The 23,359-nt window shown below is 35.8% G+C and overlaps 1 protein-coding gene across 1 annotated transcript in view; it reads right to left on the bottom strand.

Annotated features, from left to right (window-relative positions):
* The window catches only part of LOC129244345 (uncharacterized), an 80,525-nt gene extending 57,625 nt beyond the window's left edge, over window positions 1-22,900 (bottom strand). Inside the window, exon 1 of the mRNA XM_054881965.1 lies at window positions 22,844-22,900. Coding sequence (XP_054737940.1) covers window positions 22,844-22,900 — 57 coding nt within the window. The remainder of the gene's footprint in view (window positions 1-22,843) is intronic.
* Window positions 22,901-23,359: the final 459 nt, after the last annotated feature.

Raw genomic sequence — 23,359 nt, 5'->3', positions numbered from 1 at the left:
ACTCCTAACTTCGCCAATTTCCATCCGATTTCGAATTTGCTTTTTTAGTTCGAAAGAACAAAAACAAGCCTTTTTGACAGTGTGTTAACATTTTTTCTGAAATGACAACTGACGAGACTGTAGACGGAAGTATTTGGAATTTTTTTATTTTTTCTCTATTTTTTCGACTTTGACATAATTTTTACGATATTATCCGATATTGAGGATTTTTTTTAGTACACTACTGTTATAGTAAATTTAATTTTGCGTCAAATGAGCTATATTTGACTGTAATTGAATTAAAATTAATAGAGTTGTGTGGGTTTTAAGATTTTTTCTTTTTTTACTACGAGATTTGGTATGCGTTTCGAAGCATGAAAATAATAACAAGTGTCAATTTAAACGCATAATATTTATTGGAGTATTGTGCAGTGCAGCACTGTACGGTATGGTACGGTGCAGTACACAACGGCACTGGTTCCAAACTTAAAAATGCATTGGAAACGGCTCTTTGGAGTTTAGTATGGTACGGTACATTTGTCATTTCTTCATCAGTTTTGAATACTTCTCTGTAAGAAATTCGATCATCATCATTCATCTGAAGTCGTCGTCAACTAAATTCCATTGTTTAAATCGAGAAGCGAGCGTTTCAGATTGTCTTCCCGATAGAAGTATGTAAATCACGAGAAAGATCCTGAAAATCTGAATTCGATACAATGTCTCGTTCTGAAAACTTAGAACCAGACGGAAAGTAAGGCTGATGATGCCGTATCATCGGAGAATATTGAGAAATTTGACTTTTCTGGCAACGTTTTGATTTATATCTTTTGAATTTCAATGAAACAAACAATAAAACTTTAACGTTTTAATAAGGTTAAATTATAATAACAAACTTCTTTTGTTAACCAATGTACAGTGTGAACTTTGGCACACTTGGGAGCTTTTCCATATTTCTATTGAAAAAAATGTGCTATAATATGTCAGATATTTTCGTAAGTTCTAACCAGTTCTGTTGTATGCAGTACAGTGTACTCTTATGTATTCATATATACTCCAATAAATATTACGTATCTATAATAACGCATCAAAACACGTCCTTATTCCCATTTAGCGTAAGCTATACCAACATTCCAAATTAGTAAAAAAAAAAAACAAAAAATCTTAAAACTCGCACAACTCGCACAACTCTACTAATTTTAATTCAATTACAGTCAAATATAGCTCATTTGACGCAAAATTAAATTTACTATAACAGTAGTGTACTAAAAAAAATCCTCAATATCGGATAATATCGTAAAAATTATGTCAAAGTCGAAAAAATAGAGAAAAAATAAAAAAATTCCAAATACTTCCGTCTACAGTCTCGTCAGTTGTCATTTCAGAAAAAATGTTAACACACTGTCAAAAAGGCTTGTTTTTGTTCTTTCGAACTAAAAAAGCAAATTCGAAATCGGATGGAAATTGGCGAAGTTAGGAGTGATTGTTCATATCAACCTACTGAAAAACGGTTTTATGGCCATAAAATGAGATTTTGGGGGTGTATTGGAAATTTCAACTATACCATTATTTTCAGTTTTTCATAAGCTACAACCCTCATCATGTCCGATCCAAAGTTTTTTTGCAACTTTTTTTTTTGTACCACAGTGTAATATGTATTCACGAAAGCATATAAAAACATAAATGCGCAAAAAAATCGATAACAAACCAATTTAGGCTCGTCTACATTAATTTTGGGATATTCAACGCGTCTTTTGACACCAAAATACTTTCACTTTCGTGAGTGCAAATAGCCGCCACCAGTGAGCAATGTAAATTACGAATGTGTATACTTACATACATACAAATAAAAGCTGAAGACACCGAAAAACGTTGGATAATCACGATGCTCCATAGAAATGCATTCGCAATGGAGCAGGCAATGAAAGTGATAAGGTGCACAAAAAAAAGCAGCCTGTGGCCGCTGTCGAAAACTTAAATTGGCCATCGATGTGGAAGAGAGCGACAAAAGAATGTAATTGAGCGAAAAAGTTTGAAGGCTTTGTTGACAACGAGGCTAAGTCTTTCAATAGTCATGGAGAGTAACGTAACTGGTTGCACACGCGCCACAGCCGCAGACGCACAGGTTTGAAGATCACCAAACCAGCTGCCTGCCGAAAATAAGCAGTAGCAACATTGTGGCATTTGGCATGTGGCATATGCGGTTATGTGTATGGACGTATGTATGTTTGTATGCCTTTTGATTGTGGTTTTACGTCATTTTGCTTTTTTATAACCGGAACCAGTTCGGACCAAACTGGGCTTAACCAGCTTAGAGTCATTAACTTGTAATGTTTTATTGGCCGATGTAATTGGCCTTACTGAGTTATGCAACTTGAAAAGGAGCTGCATGTTGCACAAAAAAGTGCATACAAATTATGGTTAATTTACTTTATATTAAAATAATATAAATTACTAAAAACTATGCAATTTTCCTTGAGTGAAATTAAAGAAGTTTTTTGCTAAATATAAACTATTTTAGTGGCTTTTATATATTATATTAATATATTATATTTTTTAATTTTAATTTTTATTTGTGAGCTCAAGTGTAGCAGTTAAACAACAAATTTAAATTATTGCTTTTATTTATTTCTTGATATTTCGATTTCACTTAGAAGTCAGCTTTAGAAACGGCTGCGTCTTCGCTGCCAGCTGCCGGCTTCTACGAAATGAGCTCCTTTGCAGTATTGTTGTTTTACATGAAGTATGAACTGTTTAGTTTATCAGATGAAGCTTCTCAATGACTTTAGGTTAGGCTAAGTTAGCGGCGAAGATTCGCAATGCCCCAGCAGCAATTATATGGCGAATTGTTCCAATTGCACTCCGATAACTTTGTTGAAACCAACCAGTGCAGTTGATAAAGTCGAGAATGTTGTAGAGACTGTGATTGAGCTGTAAATAATTTTACTCAAAGGCTCCCGGTATCCTACTCCATTTTATTATTAATGTTTGACAGGTTCCTGGTAATTTTTGTCTTAAGAGTTTCTGCAGTAACCATTGCAAGCTATGCCCAGTAACAACTGAAGCGTGCCTCACGACGTTAAGTATCAGCTTTGCAAACAGATCTAACGTCGTCAAAATGTTATACTCAGATCATATGCGCTTGGTATTTCCGCAGCCTGGCCTCATATGTAGCCTACGATCCCATTCGCTGAAGAAAGTTAAATTAGGAGGCAAATGCTTCTGTTCATTATTTCTTTTGGGGAATAGTAGTAGTAGTAATTCTTTATTTATTTATAAACATTTCACCTTACATTTCAATAATTTTTACAATAATTCGTTTTAATATATAAATACATAAAGAAAGAAATAATAAATTTGTGGCAATAACAATGTTGTCTGTCACAACTCAAAAAATAATCAAAAATTAAACTCTGCAATAAGAAAATTTCTATAGCGTAAGGCTGAGTATATAAAGCAAGTTAGTCTTTTCCAATTATGGCCATTAAGTATATCTATTACTTCTGCTTCATTTAGCTTCGCTGGGTTTAGGTATTTTGTTCTGATCTCCTTCAGTAGCGGACATCTTCCCAAGGATTGCTGCATATTTTCTTCCTCGTTTAAATTGCAGAGGGTGCATATTTTCTGAGCATTTCCATACGTAGTTGCATTAAGCTTCAGTAAACCACATCTTGCTTTGAAAATTGTCGTAATATCAGGTAGCCGCATATCTTCTTTAATATATGATTCCCCTTTTGAGTAGTCTAAATGTTTATAAATTCGATTCGCGCTTGACTGTGCTTTTTGCCTTGCCATGTTGATATCTTTTATTTTCATTTCGGTAAGAAGTTGCACACAGCGATCTTGCCAGTCTATAGAGGTGATGTTTTCTTCAAACTTCAGACCGAACTCCATTCCCATGTCGTTCAGATGCTTAAGTCAAAACACATTTTTACTTAAGATGCCTTGTGTTAGTTTGTGTGGGAGTCTGTTGCAATTATATTTATAAATAGTTTTCCAGATATACTTCATGTGTAATTCTAAAGAATACATGTGACTATCTTCTATATTAGTTTCTAATGTTATTGCATAATTTGGAGTGAACTCGGGTAGTTTGAGGATTCTTTTAATAAAGTAACGTTGAAGTTTATTTACCTCATCGAATAAGGCATATCCCTAAACTTGCGCTGCGTAGGTTTGTATCGCTCTGCTTACCGCTTGGAACAGCTTCCATTTTGATTTTAATGAAATGAATGGTTTCGCTAAAAAATCGTTCCATGTGCAATTAATACTAGCTTTTGCTGAAGTATTTCTGGCTACTAAGTGCTTGCCGAATGCCATTTTGGGTGTGAGAATGACACCAAGATATTTATATTCGGCCACCAATTTAATTTCTTCACCTTGGTACCACCATTTTTCAGTCTGGGAAAGTCGTCCACCTCTTCTAAAGACCATCATCTCCGATTTATTTGGGTTTACTTCCATATTCCATTCAGTGCAGTATTTCTCCAAGTTATTAATCATGGATTGCATGACTTTAGGGTTATCCGCTAGGAGAACAATATCATCGGCATAAAGGAGAAGACGTATATTCATGCCGTCAACCAATAGTCCACCTTCTAAATTGTCGTGCAAATCGTTTATATATAAAGTGAACAATAATGGCGACAACAGACATCCTTGTTTCACACCAGTGCAGGTTTCAAAATAGTCGAATACTTCTTTTCCGTCCAAACCGCAGATCTAGTATTATCGTAAATATTTTCTATGAGGTTCGTTATTTTGCTAGATATTCCCATCTGTCGAAGTTTCTAAATTATCGCTCTCCTCGGCACCCTGTCGAACGCCGCCTTGAAATCAACAAAATATGCGTAAACTTTTTGATTTTGATGAAACTTTAGATGTACAATAGACGCAAGATTATAAATGTTATCTACAGTTGAATAGTTTCTTCTAAAGCCGGCTTGGAATTCTGTGAGCACGTTGTTTTTTTCTACCCAATTTGCAAGTCTTGCGTTTATCAATCCCATTAACACCTTTGCGATAGAATTCATAAACGATATTCCCCGATAGTTACTGGCTGCATTTACATCTCCCTTCTTAAAAATTGGGAAAATTATCGTTTTTTCAAAAGTTTCATCGATTCTTCCGATCTCAAAAATTATGTTGTATACTTTTGTTAACTCCAACTTAAATTCTGGCGAAGCAAACTTTAGCAGCTCATAAGGTATTCTATCTTCTCCTGGCGCTTTATTGATTTTAGCATTTTCAATGGTTTTTTCAACTTCCATAAAAGTTTTATCTTTATCGAGATATTCATCTTTACATAGCGCAGCTGCGTAATAAATGTCTTTTGTTAATTGCGGTTGGTTTAGTAGGCTTTGAAAATAGTATTTAAAATCGTTCGCAGTGATATTTGTACCAACTTGAAATGACTTTCCTCTTATATCCTTCGCTAAACTCCACCATTCTTTTGCATTTGCAGTTTTGTTGATTCGTTTTTGGGGAAATATATTCAATCCTCACTTGAGACCATTAACGTACCTTCTTGACTAGTTCATCAACGACCTTATTTCCGCGGATCCCAATGACCAGTAAACTGAATTACCGTCTACCGAAAGGTTATTCGAAAGATTTCTACCAGTCTCAATTTCATTGTGCAAGGTTAATAAAAGAGCGATCATCTAAAAAAATTCCGACTCGCTCGTAGTAACTGTAAGATGGCTTTGATAGCTGCTTGCCTTCCGAGATCAATTTTATACTCAGTTGTGACCTTAATGTGCTGGCGAATGCTGATTATGGCTCTCACCTGGTAAGTTGAATAGCAGAGAAGGCACATTGCCTTGAAGCTTTGAATCCTGAGTTAATGACATAAATTTTGATTTTTGATTTAGCATTCAATTCTTTCAAACACAACGACTCCGGTGGTAACCGCACCACTTAATCTATGTTATAACTTGCAAATATGTAAGTAGGCACTTGTTCAGGAAAAAGTGTGAGACAAAGGGAACCGTCCCTCGTGGATTCCACTGCGCATCCCGAATGACTCGTGAAAAAATATTGATTGCTTTTCTCCTACAGCCCTTAGAAGCCCTTTTCTTTGACTGGTTTATCGTCGACCTCCTTTCCGAACATCCTTCAATGATCAGAAAATCAAATTAGCGACTACTGAAAGCCTTGATTACTTATTTAAAGATTGATTAGATTGGAGTTACTTTTTCCAACAGGGTTTTTTGACAGATCACGCGAGATTAATGTTAAACCAAATACATAATTTCTTCAGTATTCTTTGATGATTTAAGCCTAACAACATTTACAAATCGTACAAATAGATTACGAAAATTGACGCTCTGTGAAAAGTGTTCATCGCGCGCTCATTCCAAGTTTTGATGTGCAGTGATGAGGCCCATTTTTGGAGGAATCATCGGCCCACATTTCTTCAAAGACGAGACTGGCACCGAGACAGTGAATGACGAACGCTATGGCGCCATGATAAATGTCCGTTTGATGCCTGAAATTGAAGCCCGAGATCTCCACAACATTTGGCTGGCCGTGAGACAATGGAATTACTCCGTTATTGTTTCGGTGTCCAATTTATCTTTCGTCTCGGACCAGTAGATTGGCCACCAAGCTCATGTGATATCACACCTTTGAACTTTTATTTGTGGGTGTGTGTAAAGTCTAAGTGCTTGGTGGATAAACCGGCTTTGTTTAAGGTCTTGGAAGCCAACATTACTAAAGTTATTCACTAGACACCGACCATAGTAGTCCAGCGAGTCATTCAAAATTGGTATTTACGGATGACCGAGCTAAGGCGCAGTTGCGGCCAAAATTTCAAAGGGACTATCTTTAAAAAATAAGTCTCATGAATGGTTCTACGAAAATAAGAAAGATTACCCAATCAATTTAAATTTTCGTTGTTTTATTTCAATCTAAAATCCGATACCTCTAAATTGATCATCCTTTATAAATGGCGCTTACACTCTTTGTTGCTTTTTGGCCGTGCTCCTGCTCCTATTTTAGATGTGTGTCTTGATGTTATTGCACAAATGGAGGCATCCACAGCGACAGCAAAAGGGTTTTTATGAGTCGATTTTTCATGGTGGAAATACACTCTGAGGTTTCTTGTTGCCTGCCGAGAACTATGACTTCAGCTATGAATCCAGATGGACTCTGAGCCAGCGCCAAGAAATGCTTGATTTTTCTCTTCGAAGTCCTTTTTGAAAATCATAAAGCTTCTTTGTAGAACGACTAATAACTCATCCTTAATTTTTTACAGTTAAAAAAATTGAAAAAAAAACAAAAAAAAAATCTTAAACCAAGTAATTCGCAAAAAGCTTGCATGAAAAATATAAAAAAACCGACAAAGAGAATGAAAACTGAAATGCATCGCAACAATCATTATCAACCAACTCTCAGCTGCTGGGCCAAATAGAAGCCAAAGGAAGGCAAGAAGAAGGCAAATTATAAAGACCTTTGCAAGGCATCAAATTAGCGTGCGTAGATGTATGAGTGCCCGATACACACAACATTTAAGGAACAATGCAGCACGAAAGGTCTTTATGAGTGTATTCATATATGCATATTTAGCCACCTGTGTGTGTGAGAGTAGAACAAATGCGTGTTGTCAAACAATTAGTGAAGTTAGTGGCCCAGTTTCCTTTGCCCTTTATGCTTTTTTCGGAAATAAAGGAGTAGGTATATATGCGTGTGCATACATGCCTCATACATAAACATATGTATGTAAGCATATTTATGTATATACGTAATTGAGCAGCGCTTGTTATATCCATGACCGCCATTGACTTTTGAGTACCTTGCCGTGAAACTCTTTCGAAGTTACGAGTATACTTACACACATAACTACATATATATATCCAGATGTGCTTGTACGTAATAAAAGGTGGCCCAGCAGCCAACAATAAAAACCGCTTCCATGGAACTAGTTTCGCACTGTTTGATTTTCACTCATTGCCAGGCTAGTGCAAAATGGCTGAAATCTACACCAACTTCAATTTGATTTGTATTTTGACTGACTAGAGAGTGTGACAGGATGAAAGCCACATAATGAAACCCAAAAATCATCCTCTCACCCTCCAATACAGCGGCCTCGTGAGTTCGCCATGCTTGATAATTGTTTTGGATTGAATTGAATTGAATTGTGAAGGTGCGGCAAAGCTATATTTTTTGAATCTGATAAAAATTAGGTCCAGTAAGAAGTTGTGAACATTTTGTCGCTTTATTTAAACAATGAAATTGCCATAGTTAGGCTTATTATTACATAGTTTTGTTCAATATATAGGGTGAGTCATGTAAAATTTGCTTTTTGAATCGGCTATAAAAAAAAACTAATCAATATTTTTTCTAACTTTCTTTTTATTTTGAAGATTGAACATTGTCATTTATGAATAAAAAATAATATCGTTCAAATGACTGCCACGCCATGCTTTACAGTAGGCCATTCGATCAATCCAATTTTTAAGCACATTTTCGATTGTTTGGGCTCCAATTTCATGAATGGCAGCTTCGATCTCGTGTTTTAAAGCATCAATTGCCTCTGGATGGTTCGCATAGCATGTGTCCTTAACGGCTCCTCACAAAAAATAGTCCAACGGGCTTAAATCACAGCTCCGAGGCGGCCAATTGATATCGGAATCTCGGCTGATTATTCGGAATTCAAAAACGGCAGCCAAAAGTTCGAGTGTAACTTTGGCAGTGTGACAAGTTGCACCGTCCTGTTGAAACCACATGTCGCCCATGTCATCTTCTTCAATTTTTGGAAACAAAAACTCGTTGAGCATGTCACGGTAACGCCCTCGATTTACTGTAACCGCGGATCATCGCTCATTTTCGAAAAAAAATGGCCCGATGATGCCACCAGACCAAAAAGCTACCAAACAGTGACTCGTTGTGGATGCATTTGCTTCTCTACAGTAACGTGTGGATTTTCTGAGCCACAAATCCGACAATTTTGCTTATTGACGTAGCCACCGATGTGAAAATCAGAAAAGAAGAAGAAGACTCACCACTTTGGAAATAAGTTTTCAATATTCCCCAATTTCGTTCAATCATATAGCGTCCCATTTCGTAAATGTCAAACCTTTAAGTGAACTAAGAACACATTTGACATGTCATCTTGTCATGTCATGTGTTACTATTCTCAAAAAAATAGGTGGTTCAAAAAGCAAACGCTATATGACCCACCCTTTACTTTGCTCATTTTGAAAACAGTTTCCATATTCAGCGTTTGACAAACCCCTCGTCTCCATTGGTGAAAAACTTGACTAGGTTACCTTAACAAGCGTTTTTTGAGACCAGCTTTGTAGCACTAAGAAAATTTTCCTAACTGTTGGATAAACGATAATCGCTTGGTGTCAAATAAGGTGTGCCCACAAAAGGTGACTTGGCCACAACAGCTGATTCTTTGGTTTGAATTTCAAAGCGCTCTGCTTCTTTGTTGTTGCTTTATTTGTTAGTTAACATTCTCATAGAAATTTTATAAATTACAAAAGCAAAATACATACATGTCGATATTGTTGTTGCTCTAGCGAAGTCAACTTCTATGAATTCGCTTTACTGTCATCCGAGTTCTGCAAATTTTTGGCTCGTAGTTAAAGATTTGTGCAGCTTAGAGTTATTTTGATGAAACATTACACCATTTCTATTACATTTTGCTCGCTTCATTTTGACGATTTGTTTATAGGAGGAATCCGTATTAAGGCCCGATGGGCGCAGTTTATTCTCTTCCAATCCCATCAAGCGCTCCGCAAAACCTTTTAGGTTATTAATCCGGACTTGACGATGCTTTGGTCAGGTTTACTTTGACTTGATTACGACCTCTTCAGTTTTCGTTCTCGTTTGGACTCAATTTTTCATCGCCAGTTACACTTCACTTTATAATTGGACCGACTTCGTTAAGTTTCAGCAAAGTTCGGTTCAAAAGGTGCTTTTGTCTAGCGCACTAGTATCCATATATTGAGTTCTTCCTTGAGACTAGTCTTAAGCAAACGGTTCCAAACGATTTTCTGGCTAATCTTCAACTCCAAGCTGCTTATCCTTGCAGAAATCGTAGGAACAGCGAACGAAAGATGGAGTAATGAAACCACCTGCAGAATCGCTCGACAACTATGGCTGACTCTTAATGCTAAGCGCACAGAATCTCTGCTAAGCCAAAGTAAGCATAGTTTTGGCATAGTAATTTCAGGTAATGCCTAATAGGTAGGCACGCCCAAATGATGGTGTGCAAACACATTACTTCTGTAGAAGTTGCCTAGATGAGGAGGAGGAAGAGACAATCTCACACCTGCTTTGCCATTGTCCTGCTCTATCCAGATTTGGGCTTACTATTTTAGGTAGTCAGTTAATTTAATGAGTTGGAAGATCTCGGTTCTGCAGAATTTAGAGCAGAATTAAAGCACACACTGGTTTTAGGAGAGATAGAGACAAGTTCTCCACGCCGCAACCCAATGGGCTATGAGCCTGAGTGTGTCCCACAGGACAACCGCTTCAACTTAATCTAATCTAACTCTTGGGAAACGGCAGGGACATGTAAACAGTTAATATGAGAGATAGAATTCTTGATGCCCATGACATTCGGCCTGGACTGTTGCTCCACCAGAGTTCCGCTGCTACAACAACAACCACAACGTATTCACTATATCAGCTCACACTATACTTCGATAAAGGGTAATATTATGTCTCAAACAAAAAAACTTCCTTGACAGCTTTGTGTTTTGTCAGACTAGTTGAGTGTTGTGGCGTTCCAAATAGTTGCAAGAAAAGAGAAAATTTGGTACATTCTTCAATACCACTGCAGCCAAGGTGAAAGACGGAGCAGACGGTAAAAATTATTTGCGCTGCTGAGAAATCGAATACAGTGCCGAAATCAATAGCAAAGCGTTGCTTAAGGCGATGACGTTCTGGTAGACCATTCGTCGAAGTTGTTCATAAAATCATGAAAATGGTCGAGTTGGAATCATTTATTTCATTGCTCATGAGTTAGAGATAAATCCGAAAACTCACTGGGAACCATCAGTATAGGGATAAGCCCAAGTGGTTATTTTATGCTTGAAATGAAGCGAACAAATGTTGGGCTGCCGTAGGCGAACAGGTTTGTACGTGACTACCATTCGGAAGTGCGTAGGATCAAATTTCTGTGCATGCAACAACAAAATGATAGAAAAAGTTGTTTTAAAGAGGTCGACCCTCGGCAGGCAATGGCAAGCCTCCACGTGAACTTCGGCCTTGAAAAAGCTGCCCATAAAAACCATTTACCGCCGGAGTAGGCTTCAAACAGTCGGTCATTCCATCAAGACGCAGGCACAAATAGGAGGAGGAGTTTGGCATGATAGCCAAGGACGGAATAAGCACCAATTATATTAAAGTATATGTATAAGTACGCAATATTATGCGGTTTATTATTTTATTTTTCCACGGTATTTAATTCTGAAATCGTTTAAATTGTCACCCATTCAGAAAGTAATCCAAAGTTCCTCCTAAAACATAGTTACAGAAAATTGTGCGTTGAAAGTATTGCGCCCATATGAAGTAGTAAGCAGCCCCATCACCAAATATTTTATTCTATCCTACTTCCTGATGGTATCGGGACCGTTTCCCTTAGTCATGGCAGAGAGTTTGGAAAGGTCACTGGCTGTACTCAGTCGCTGGGCTGCCACTTGTGGCCTCCAAGTCAACTCTAACAAAACGGAGCTGGTGCTATTTACCAGAAAATATAAACCTCCACCCTTCCGACTTCCCAAATTAAACAACCACGGTCTCACGCTCTCAGTGGAAGCATCCATCGGAAGCTACGCATTGAAAATCGGGTAAAGAAGGCCAGTATAGCCTTCTACTCCTGCAAATCTATGTTCGGTAAAAAATGGGAACTCTAGCGACAGGTCGTGTTGTGGATGTACAACGCAGTGGTTTTGCCAGTTTTAACGTATGGATGCCTGGTTTGGTGGGAAGCTCTTCGGAAGGGCTATAATATCACTAAAATGGGGAGGGTGCAAAAGACTGCATGCATTGGCATCACCGGAGCATGTAAAACTTGCCTCTGTGCTGCACTAAATGTCCTTCTGCACTTACTTCCCATCGAATTTTCCGTCATTTCCATCGCAGCTCAAAGTGCAATCAAGTTAAAGAAGATAGGCCTTTGGAGACAATCTCTCAAGGGACATGGTAGCATTTTCGAGCAGTTAACACCGTATTTCTCCGAACTTCGAACAGATCTCTCTATCCGCAAACTAGAGTTTGAGGGTCCTGCTAGAGCAATCTTTCCAAATAGGCAGGATTGGATCGAGGGGAAAATCTGCACCGAAGCTTTCACCTCTGTCTTCACTGACGGTTCCAAGATGGAATCGGGAGTCGGAGCAAGGCTTTTCTCTAAATCAGCCAATTTATTTATCTCCTTTAAACTGCCGAACAATGCTGTGTTTTTCAAGTAGAAGTCTTTGCGATCTTGCAGGCATGCAAAATGCTTAAGGTACGCGGGAGCTAGGGAGATTTCAACATTTTCTGCGATAGTCAAGCCGTGATTAAGGCTCTAACGACACCATGGGGCAGAACGAAATTAATAAACTCATGTAAAGAAGAGATTAAATCTCTTGGGTATGTAGGCAATATTTCTCTGATCTGGGTTCCAGGGCATAGGAACATAGAGGGAAATGATATTGCTGATTAGCTTGCCAGGAAGGGGACTGAATTGGCCTCAGATACCTCCTACCCGGCCATCGGCATCCCCTTGACTGTTGTTAAAGGGGAACTGCGCAAATTATTTCTCAGGAAAGCGCAGAAAAGATGAAGCTCCATTTCTTCATGTGGTATTTCGAAAACCCTTTGGCCCCAGTACAATATACGAAGGACTCAGAAAGTTCTTTGGACTCCTCGCCATTCAATTTCCAAACTCGTAGCTGTGTTTACAGGTCGCTGGATGATCGGCACGCACGCGAAAAAGCTAGGGTTACCATTTAAACCCCATTGCAGAAGCTGGGGGGACCTTTCAGAGAAGGAGACTGCAGAGCATTTTCTCTGTAAACGTCCGGACTTGGCAGCTAGACGACTAGTGACCTCCTTCGCCAGGCGCTCCTTTCTTCGCCAGCCTGGGGCAGTGCGCCTACCTAAATCCAATCAATCTTCCCCATTATATCAACAGCTTTCGCTGGCTGTAGATATCTCACAATGGTATCAAAACGGCGCTTTAGAGCTACTTCAGGGGTGCCAGACCTGCACTTCACCATTTGACCTACCTCTACCATCCGACTTCCTAAATAGTCCAATTCACTACTTGGTATGCTTCTGCATATTTGTATTTGTAAATTTTCGCCTGAAAAGTTTTAGCGGCACGCTTTTTGCCAATTTCCTACACATTTTTTTTCCAAACTGCTGCTCTTTAAATTTGTTTGAATTCTAGTTTTGTTGATTTTTTTCCAACGCTTTTATATGCAACGTGAATTTGCCACTTTTTCTGTATCTTGTTTTATATTTGCCTCAGAGTTCTGTAAAATTTCACTTTGTTCACACTTTCTTATTGCAACAAACAATAATTGCAATGAAAATAAAATTTCACACCAATGGCAAGGAGAGCGTATACGCTGCAAAAATACACAAACACACAGAGGCTCACACACACATAAACGAGTGGGCAATGTTTTGCATGCATGTTGCATAATGAATGTTGTGGCTGGGAAAAGCGCGCGGAAGGAAAAAAATTATAAAAGTAAAATTGTGCGCGTAAAAGTTTATAATAATTGGACAACAAAAGTGTAGCTAAAATTTGAAATAAAAGAAAGTATTTGTTGAAAAGGAGAGGAGAAATATATAACGATGGCACTGAAAGCGCGCTTCACTCCACACATTTGCAGGGAAGCGCCTTTGTTGATTTGAACATGTGGCATCCACAATGGTTGCACATTCACATTGAAAGGTGGGAATATGAAGTTGGTGTTAACGTTTTTATATTTCAATTGTTTAGAGTTATTAATTTAATTTAATTAATATTTTTATTTCGTATTTTGTTTTCAAGGGAATTTTGTTTCCAAAAGGTTTCCCGTAACATTTGAATTTTTCTATTATCTCATAATTGCAAATAACCTGAAAATAACGCACATTAACGCAAATTTCTTTGAGCGTAAAATATTAATAAAAATATAATTCTACAAATCGTTAACATAATTTGATGTGGGCCATCATTTCGTTTAACCTTTAGTTGTTGGTCGCCAGGCATCTCACTGACTTTCTGTGAATTTATGCATTTATTTCATCAACGTTTCGCGCTACGGCACTGTGTGAGCTTTGGCCTGCTGAACAAAATGTCTTTCCACTCGACCCGATCTTTGGTTGTTTCTTTTCAGTTTTTGCACTTTGACTTCCCTCATTTCATCATGCCAAGTTCGTCTATCCGTCTTGATCTCGATTTACCTTTTGGTTTCGTCGTAAATGTTTTAACGTCAATTGTTTTTCGTTGAGCTCTCATTAAATCCATTCTAGTGATATGGTTTACACAGCTGACTCTTTTCAACTTTGATGAAATGCACAACATTCGTTCCTTCTAGTTACTTGGTTTTTTAGTTAGCTGGTCCAGTTCACTGCTTTCCGCCTTTGTAGTCTTTGACTGCTACGAAGATTTTTCTCAAAATTTTTCTTTCAAATATTTGGCTTTGTCCTTTCCACTTAATGTCCACGACTCTGATTAGCAGCTGGTTGGGCTATGGATTTATACATGGTAATTCTGCATGGTCTATATTTTTTTTTGTCGGTGGTCGCTTCTTAACACACCAGTGCTAAAGATCTCAAGCCTCATTTGAGCGAAGGCCGGGCAGATGCACAGGAAGTGGTCCGCTGTCTTATCCTCCTCTTCACGTGCTGGGCAGAGTACACTGCCTGAGAAGTCTACCTTTTCCATGTGCTTCGCCCATAGAAAGTGGCCTATCATCAGTCCAACCAGCTGCTTACAGTCCCTTCTGCTTACTGAGAGGAGGATCTGCCACAGTCGGTCGGACCTGAGAGGTAACATCAGTTTTGCCCATTCGCAGCCTTTCTCGGCCTGCTCGGCGAACTTTATTAAAATGTCAAGGGCTCATCACATCTTTATATGTAGATTAAGATTACAATTCAGAGGGATTATAAAATTGATAATGGAATTTCCAATGACTTTATGTAACTCTAATTTTGGAAAATCTCTAAGCAATGACATATAATATTTAGAATGTTATATTTTTTGCTAATAGCGTCTTGAGTTCTAAAAGCGATCTACTGATAGGTTAATCTAAAGCGTACATTTTTTTGCTTAAGCAAAATTTCATAATTTTTTTTATAAAAATAAGTGCTGCAGCAGTTTTTCTAAATTTCGTGCAAATAAATTAAAGTGTAGTTTTAAGGAGATGCCGCTGCAAAATCTTTTTTCGAGAAAACAAAAAATTAAAAAAAAAAATTAGCAAAAAAAGCTTAAACCTTTAAAAGACCTAAAATAGTTTTTTGCTGTAAATTCAGTGGCCTTTAACTTTCCTTTCGGCCCCCAGCTCTGGCCAGAATGGTTTTTTCGACTTTGGACATGAAATTCATATACTCGTATTTCTATTGTAGCTAAGGACTTGAGCTTCCAGGTAGCTTTCTTAAATTAAATTTTCTATCGATTTATGAATATAATTTTTTTTAAAAAGCATCCTCGTACAGAACAAAAAAGTCCAGACCCGGGTGCCCAACCGAAAGTTTTGAAAAAGGCGTCCAACAAAAAGACGTCCGTACAAAAAAAAATCTGAAATAATTTTTTGCTTCAAATTCAGTGGTTAAAAAAAAAATCTTTGTGATAAAAATTGATAAAAAAACTGATTGAAGAAAGATGTTTTTTAAATTTCATATGAATAACTTACGACTTAATGTAAATGATTTTTTACAAAATGCATCTGCAACAATGTTTTTTTAACAAAAAAAAAATTAAATAAAAGAGAAAGTTTCTAAGGGAAAAATTTAATAAATTTACATGAGTTTGACGAGATAAAAATTGGTAACAAAGTAATTGAAGGGGGGTTTAATTTATTATTATGATTTTTTGTAGAAAATGCGGCTGCAATAATGTTTTACCAGAAAAAAATAGAATAAAAATTTTAAAGAAAAATAAAAAAAGGTTTTGAAAAAAAATTTTGTAAGGAAGAATTTTAACAGTCAGACTCATGCAGACTGTGATAGATATTAGTAACAAAGTGATTGAAGAGTGGTCTAATTGAGTTACATAATTTTTTAGGAAATACGGCTGCAATAATGTTTTATATATATGAGAAAAGAAAAAAAAAACAAAGTTTTAAATAAAATAAATTTTTTTTTTTTTAATTTTAAAATTTTAAAAATTTTAGTTTTACAAAATTTTGTTAAATAAATGTTAAACGAAAATAAAAAAGGAAATTAAAAAAAAAATTTAATAAAATAAAAAAACATTTATATTAATAATTTTAATTTTTTAAATTAAAAAAAAATGTTTAAGAAATTTTATTTGTTTTTAATTTAAATAAGCGTTAAATAAAAATGAAAGAGGGAATGTAAAAAAATTTTGAATAAAATTAAAAAAAAAAAAAATTTTAATATATGTTTTTTTTTTTTAATTCCATGTGTCTTAAACAAAACTTATATACTCCCTGGCTGCGACGAATATTGGTAACAAAACGAGTCTTAAACGTTTTAATGAAGAACTTAATGAAACGTAGCTCTAATAATGTTTGTATTAAAACAAATTTTTTTTTCAGTTTTTCTTAGAAAAATGAAACGTAGCTCTAATAATGTTTTTATTAAAACAAATTTTTTTCTCAGTTTTTCTTAGAAAAATGAAACGTAGCTCTAATAATGTTTTTATTAAAAGAATTTTTTTTTTTCAGTTTTTCTTAGAAAAAGTTCCGTGGCTATGATAGAAATAATCAAGTGAACTTTTGTAGTTGGGGAAAATTGGCGATTATACTCAGATTCAGCGGCCATTTTGCGTATTTAAGAAAAAAAACTGCAATGGTTGAGGACCAATTTTCTAGCGTGTATATGTAAAATTGGCACCTGAAAAATAATAAAACCACAACACAACAATAAAGATAAACAATGCACTGATCTTAATCACTCAACGCTTTATTAACTTCCATCATCACTTCAATTCACTTCATTTAGTTGACTTGACTTTTCAGGCTTTTTGTCGCTCCACTTTTTTGTGTATTTGACCGGGATTCTACTCCAAATTGCCGTGTGCGTCTTGATGTTTTTCCAAAATTGGGGGACAGTTTTATGCCGCCTGCGAACGATAGAGAAGCTCATGACAGAAAAACTCTTCGAGGTTTGCCATGGCCTGCCGCGGAGCGACGGCTATTGGAAATAACTGTTTCCATCATTTGTCGTTTCATGCCCGGAGTTTCGAACCTTCCGAATGGTAGTCAGGTAACAACCCATTCCACTAAGTGAGCCGCCTTCAAGATTACTCCTCTTATTACCAGGCGGATAAGCAGATCTTAGTATTCGTATTTGTATACCATTAAATGTCTACTGCGCCCGTCTATCAAAATTTTAATAAGGCACCGGTCTATTCATCACCAGATTCATTAGTCACATCAAGTGTTCAACTGCCATTGCAATATTTCAAAATTAATAGGCTTTTGTCAACAAATGATTTGCAGAATACGAGTGCGACCGTCCAAAGCGAAAAAAATAAATTAAATGAAAATAATTTTTTAAGAGGCACTCTGCGAGTTTTGTGCTGTTTTAGGAAAATATCAGTGTGCCAAAAATATTTCAATACGTGTAATTGCATGTGTATATGTATGTGTGTATAGATAAATATAAGCGAGCCCGATGCTATTAGTAGTGATTTATGGCGGCAATTGTAAGTGGCAATTGCCGCGAAAATGCCGTTGGCAATGGACAATTGTGTGCCATGCAACATTAATTTTAGGCGCAACATATTTTTCCGAAACGTTTAAGAGGAGCATAGGAAAATAAAAAAGCGAATAAATTTTTGAAAAAAAAAAAGACTATAGCGAAGGTATTAAAATATGAGAGAAAATGAAGGAAAATGAAAAAAGTGGAAAAAAATAATACTTGAAAATATGCGGCAAAGAGGCAGAAGCAACATAAACTAAATTAACAGCAAAATGGAAACAAAAATAAATTTAAATTGAGAAAAAAAATTCTACTCATTTGCAAATGAAGTTTAAGCAGCAAAGAAATACAGCAGTGAGGAAGATGCAACTTCCGCCAAACAAGAAAGAAAATAAGAAGAAAAAAAACAACAACAAAAACAGCAAATTCACAAAGCATGGCAAATAGATGCAAATTGCAACAAAAAAGCGGTTGAGTAAAAAAAGTAGGAAACTGTAGAAAATGTAAATGTAAACAAATAAAGCGGCGAAAATATACAACAACAATGAATGCATGAATGTATGAATGTATAAATGACCAAATGAATGACTGCATAAATGAGTCGCATTGCACGGAATGCGGAGGAGCGACGAAAAGTGTGAAAAGTCAAGTCAACTAAGTGAAGTGAATTGAAGTGATGATGGAAGTTAATAAGGCGTTGAGTGATAAAGATCTGTGCATTTTTATTTTTGTTGTTGTGTTGTTGTTTCATTTATTCATTTCTTTTTTTGCATTTGCAAATTGCAGACAAAATGTGGCAGCTGAGTGTGAAAATATTGCAATAACAATAAAGTATGGCAAGAAGTGGGTGGTAGCTTGAGTGAAGATGGCACGCCATATTCCTCATTGTCAATGATGCGAATGAGCCGCGGCAAGGTGTGTGCAAAAAATATTGGTTTTCCGTACCCCGATTTTTGAAACTCTTAACAGGTCAAATCCAATACTATCTAAGGAATTTTAAAACGAGTATAGAGAGTAAATAAGAAATTTGACTATGCCCAAACCTAAGCAAGAATGATAGTAGTTCACCCTTTTACCCAGTTGTTATTCTTATTAGGCTACTGCGACTAAAAGAGATCTGTTGTGCAAAGCCTTTTGAAGGACCGTATATTTTAAGGCTTTTTAAACATTTTCGCACATTCTGCGGTTTATTTTGTTATAATTTATGGGGTTACGGGTAGTTAGAATTATCAAGAAGTTGATTTTTTTTGTGCATTTTCTTAAAGTGCCTTATCTTAAAGGCATTGTGTGAAAATCTTAAGTTAATCCGACAATACTTTTCGAGTTATTCAACGATGAACAAAGGGCCCCCGGGCGCTCCGGAACGTTCGAGAGCAAGTAGCTGGCAGCAGCTGCAAGCAACCGACTTCTAACGATAGCACTCGAGAAGGTAGAATACTACGTAGGCAACAGCAAATCGTTATTTTGGAAGCTGATATGACGGCTGAAGCACTATTATACGGCCCAAGAATAGATGTTAAGGTGTTAGTAATTTAATAATTTGTATAACTTACATAAACCGATAGCAAAACTTTTTTTCTCAAAACTATGTTTTTTAAACTGTTGATCATTGTAACTTAAAAACCGGTTGGTAGATTTCAATAAAATCTATACTGCTTTTGAAAAGCACATAAAAAACTGGTGCCTGACCGAAGGATTGTTTTTTTCAAAATTTAGATTTTTTTAAATAATTAATTGTCGGTTTTTATCTCGAAATCTGAAAAATATTTCCTGAGGCCACTATGTATATTGTTAATGTTGAAAAAAAGCTTCGATCGTGCACAAGACTATTAATAAAATTAATTTCTCTTGTCTGATTGATTTTAGAGGAATCTCCAAGGACTTGTGGTGATCACCGCAAGGGACTTTTGGAGAAACGGGCTCCACACAAACAGCGATAACTTTGACAATTATAATTACTTTTTTTTTTTTTGAAACTTTGCTTAAGTCAAGTCGAAACCTGATGTATTAATGCTATGTTTTTATTTTTGTAAAATAAAGCAATTTACTAGCAAAAAACAAATGATTGAAAATCATCTTTTTTGCGGGCCTCTGACTACCCCTAACCCCTAATATGAGGGCACGGCAATGCCACCAAAGTTGTGAAGCCTTTAGCGCAAAACATTCACAAAGAATTTGTTCTGAATTTGCAGTGCCAATTTCACAGAATGATTTCGACAGATGATAGTCTTAGAGTGGCCAATTTTGTTTAAGTGACACTCGGGCTACAGTGCCTTCTTGCAAATACCCGCTGTGTGCGCCGGTGGTAGCAGTCGCTTCTTCAACCGTGATTTTGGGCATATATCCCTGCCCACGTCTCATCTTTATTGACTTCTATTTTGGATTTTTGTGTGGGGATCCCTACCCTTGGCGTTTTATTCTTAACCTCCGGGATCCTCAATAGCAATGTTCTTCGCGCTAATGCCGCCGTCTCTTCAAGGGTCAACATATAAAGTCAACCACCAGAAAGGAGCAGGAGAGTTCGCCCGCCTAACTTAGCTAGGCATCATCTCTTTGCAGTACAGTCATAGCAGCATTGTAAACAGTGATGCTCATTGCCCGGCTTGAATCCACGTGGGGGATAAGCTACGAGGAGCTAAGAGGCTGCCAGCCCAGTGGCCTGTAAAGCAACCAGTTAGAAGTCTTAAGTCTATTCTGCTGGGCGAAAGTAGTTTATCAGAAATTCCTCTGTCCGGTGTTAGGAATTGGTTCGCTTGTTGGTGACCGATAGAATTTTGGCCAGTGTTCAACAAATTAATTATCCTCCCACTTTCTGAGAAATTCGTTAATGTGGCTTTTGTGATCCACAGAAAGGCTTAGGATCAAGTAGATACATTCAAACCAGCCTGACTATCTGAAATTGTGTAAATGCACTCATACTCAGTTTATATTATTATTCCAAATATGTTCTGCCGTTTAGCCTGATTTGAAAATTGATTTACTAAATTCAAAATGGCGAATTTTTAGCAACACAAACAACTATCATGTTTTTGGGCCACTTTATGCGAAACTCAAACCAGAGTTTCTAAATCCAAAATTATAAATCCAATGTCAAGTCCTATTTGTGTTGTACGTCTGGATATTGTTCCACAAATGGACGGTCCTACAGTTTCAAGCCGACTCCGATCGGCTGATATTTTTTTATGAGGAGCTTTTTCATGGCAGAAATACACTGGGAGGTTTGCCATTGCCTGCTGAGGGGTGACCGCTATTAGAAAACACTTTTTATTCATTTTGGTCATTCACCCAGATTCAAACATACGTTTTCTCTGAACTCCGAATGGTAATCACGTACCAACCCATTCGGCAACGGCTGCCGATACATACTAATATTGTGCCATTCTTGCCAAATTATAAAAGTGTAAAAAATTACGGTAGCTGCCAGTTACATAAAAATTGTAAATGAGAAAGTTAAATTAAAATAAGTCGAGAAATCTAGTTTTACTTGCTATTAAATTTCTTCTGAAAAAATTGATTTTTGTTTCTGAAGAAAAGTTTTTTTTTACTTATTTCTTGTGAAAAAAATTATTGCTTTTATTTATTTTCTTCCGAAAACAATAAAATGTTGTTTTTTTTCTTCTGAAAGCCAAGAAATACAATTTTTCTTGATATTAAATATCTTAGGGGAAAACAACATAAATGAAAATATCTGTTGAATATGTTGCTTTTAAATTTTTTCTCAAAAAAAAAAATATTATTATTTTTATTTTTTTGTTCCTGAAACGGTTTTTTTACTTATTTTCTTCTGAAAACAAAAAAAAATACTAATTTTTTTCTTCTGAAAGTCTTGCTATTAAATATCTTCGGAAAAAAAATGAAAAATGAATAAAGTTGCTGGAAATCTGGCAATTAAATTTCTTCTGAAAAATAAAACAAATATGTACTTAATATTTTTCTGAAAAAAAAACAAATTTTTTTATTTAATTTTTTCTGAGAAAAAAAAATTTTAAATGAGAATATCTTGCTATTAAATTGTTTCTAAAAAATTGTTTTATTATTTTTATTTTGTTTTTCTGAAAATTTGTTTTTTTACTTTTTTTTTCCAAAAAAAAAATTATTATTTATTTGCTTCTGAAATTTTAATTATAATAATAATAAAAATAATTTTTCTTACTATTAAATACCTTCAGAAAAAATGGAAAAAATAAAAAAAATTGCTTGCTACTGAATATCTTGGTATTACATTTTTTATGAAAAAAAAAATTATATTATAGGTATTAATATATAATTTTTTATTATGTTTTTGCTTAAAAAATTTTTTATTACTTATTTTCGTCAGACAAAAAATATATTTTAAATATTTTCTTCTGAAAACAAAAAATAATTTTGTTTATTTTCTTCTGAAAAAATTATTTTTATTGTTTTTATTTTTTTAGTGTGAAAAAAAAACTTTTTTTACTTGATTTTATTTATTTTCTTCTGAGGAAAGTTTATTTAACTTTCTCTTTTACTACTTTTGCGAAACAGGCAGCTCCCCTAATTTTTGAAACTTTTATAAACTTTTTCTTCTTTTGACGATGATGCGCAGATAAAGGGCTGTAAGAATCATAGCAACCCATGATTATAAGAATCACAGCAAACAATGATTGTAAGAATCATAGCAGGCCATGATTTGTAAGAATCATAGTTGGCCATGAACATTTTGGTTCAGCCGTTATTCTTAGTTTTAATATGTACAGTTAGTTCAAATAAAGCAACCGAGCAGTTTAAATGTGCGTTTCCTTTGTTCCCGGATGTGTTATATAAAGGTAAAATTACCTTACAAGGGCGAAGTTCTTATAAAATAAAGTAAAAAGTCAAAATGCTGAGGTGCTATCTCTTGCAACGGGTTATGTATCTAAAATGAATTGAAACAAATTTTTTAATTTTTTCTCCCCTGCACTATAACTATATTGTAATTTTTAATCATCGTTCAGTCCTTAATATACTGAAATACAGCGGACTGTCTCTTCTCACAGTGTAAAATTCATTACAACCTTTTATAAAATTTGAATTCACTACTTACCACTGTCAAGGTGATGGTAGCGGCGACTAGTGCCACCAACTTGAGAGTCAGCAACATTTTTCTTTCGTTTTGTGGCAAGTTGCGCTGCAATTAGGCGAGTCGATGCAGACGCAGTAGATGGAGCAGACGAAAAACGACAGTTGCAGTTAAGTCAAAGTGGTTATTACTTGGCCTTTTGGCTAATTTGCTTTTATTGCTTTAACTGTTTGTTTTTTTGTGTTTTTGTTTTGTTTATTTGCTGCTTTTTGTAAAACACGTCTGCTTATGCTGGTTGTTATTGTTGTTCTTATTGTTATACGCACGAGTAGTTCACACTTTATGCTGAGCACGAGACAAGTTCAAAGCCATTGTACGCAAACGTTTGGCAGGTATTACAGCAACAACACTAGTCACAACATGAGCTTTCATGCGTGCGAGTATTTAACGGATTTTCAGTTGAATTTCTTATTGCGCAATGTTAAATTTTTCACAAAAACGACAAAAAGTGTTTCATATTGTCTTTTTATTAATGTGAGA

The sequence above is a fragment of the Anastrepha obliqua genome, chromosome 4 (assembly GCF_027943255.1).
Source record: "Anastrepha obliqua isolate idAnaObli1 chromosome 4, idAnaObli1_1.0, whole genome shotgun sequence".
Taxonomy (NCBI): Eukaryota; Metazoa; Arthropoda; class Insecta; order Diptera; family Tephritidae; genus Anastrepha; species Anastrepha obliqua.
Note: the sequence above shows the minus strand (reverse complement) of the source record. Positions and strands in the feature narration are given on the sequence as shown.